Below are 1,334 nucleotides of genomic sequence, written 5' to 3' on the forward strand. Positions count from 1 at the left end.
CAGTAATTTTAAAGCAATACATCAATATTTAACGCAAAAACACGAATTACAATTCAAAATCAATTATGATAATAAAAAGCCAAAATTTAAAAAATATATGTAATTTCGGTCAGAAGATCTTTAAAGTATAACATTGCTTCTAATCACCAACTAAGATCATTTTCTTCAATCCTGGGGCTGTTTTCACTGTAAAACTGAGAGTACCATCGTCTATATTTGGCAATTTCTCTGTCGTCTGATACGTAAACTGGATTCTTCAAATACATTTTGTAATTCCATATTCGAATGTCCCGCTCAAACTATAAAAATAAATGTTTCCAATTATTAATACACACGTTTCTTTTATATTTTCAAATTTTAGTAATGTGAATAATACAAACTCACCACATTACTTTCAAGAAAAAAATAAACATAATCACTTATGCGTGCAAATCGAGAAGGAGTGTAAAATTGTCGTATCAATCTCACTCGAACTGGTCCTTCCGGTATAATGCCACATACGAATATTCCATTTCCAAATATACTTTTGAACTGAGCACGCATTATTGCTGGTCCAATCTGAAAAATTAAATATATTTGATAATAATACACAAGCGATCGTTTTATAAAAATTAATTGTTTATAGAAGCATTTAAAATTTTTGCATTGTAGCTAGTCATTTTACGTATCGAAACTTATAAGCGGTAGCATAGTTTCTAGAAGTATTTTTACGCTAATATTGCCCTTCCGTTTTGTCAAAGTACAGTAGACCCCCCTATAACGCTTAGATATGTTCCACGTTAATCGAATTTTACGTTGTAGGAATCATTAAATACATGAGCCAATCGCAACCCGACACGTGTGAAGTTTACGGACTAAGGCTGTTTGAAAAGTTTTCTTCTATAAAACTAACCGATTCTAGACTAATTCTACTGAACATTTTCAAAACACGTATAATTTTTTGGGAATAATCCGTATAAACTATGCTATAAACAAAAAATTTTAGGATTAATTACCGAGTGTGCACCGTTCGACTACGCCGTCGCTCAAGTTTGTTTTATTCGCGGAACAGCGCACGAAACGGAGGCCGCGATTTCTGATAACAAATTTTCGGCAGAAAAATAACTTGACCTTTGGAGACATCATTAATATAAATAATTTTTATTGCCGTTGAATAAGAAATGTTTCTTTCACAAGTAATGTATAAAATTAGTGCTGTATTACACTTACGGTACCTAACTTACATACTGTACAGACGATAATAAACTCAACTTACTAGCCTAAACTCTCTGTAGCGTGGCGCTAGACGGCGGAAATTATATATATAATTATAATAAAGTTACAATAAATGAAGT

General features: G+C 31.9%; 1 protein-coding gene across 1 annotated transcript; it reads right to left on the bottom strand.

Moving 5' to 3' along the window:
• Positions 1–33: 33 nt before the first annotated feature.
• On the bottom strand, positions 34–564 carry LOC111615874 (cholesterol 7-desaturase-like). Its single transcript, XM_023357316.1, has 2 exons — positions 385–564; positions 34–299 (listed from the first exon to the last, which is right to left on the bottom strand). Exons 1-2 carry the CDS (start codon positions 541–543, stop codon positions 144–146), a joined length of 315 nt encoding a protein of 104 aa, XP_023213084.1. The 5' UTR covers positions 544–564; the 3' UTR covers positions 34–143.
• Between the last annotated feature and the right edge of the window lie 770 nt (positions 565–1,334).

This window comes from Centruroides sculpturatus, unplaced genomic scaffold, assembly GCF_000671375.1.
Source record: "Centruroides sculpturatus isolate CEXI.00-Female unplaced genomic scaffold, Cexi_2.0 scaffold2617, whole genome shotgun sequence".
NCBI lineage: Eukaryota > Metazoa > Arthropoda > Arachnida > Scorpiones > Buthidae > Centruroides > Centruroides sculpturatus.

Excerpts from the sequence above, each read along its gene's own strand:
- LOC111615874 (XM_023357316.1), bottom strand. The coding sequence starts at position 543 with ATGCGTGCTCAGTTCAAAAGTATATTTGGAAATGGAATATTCGTATGT. Across the intron at positions 300-384 it reads TTTTTCTTGAAAGTAATGTG|TTTGAGCGGGACATTCGAAT; the intron begins GTGAGTTTGTAT and ends TTATTTTTATAG.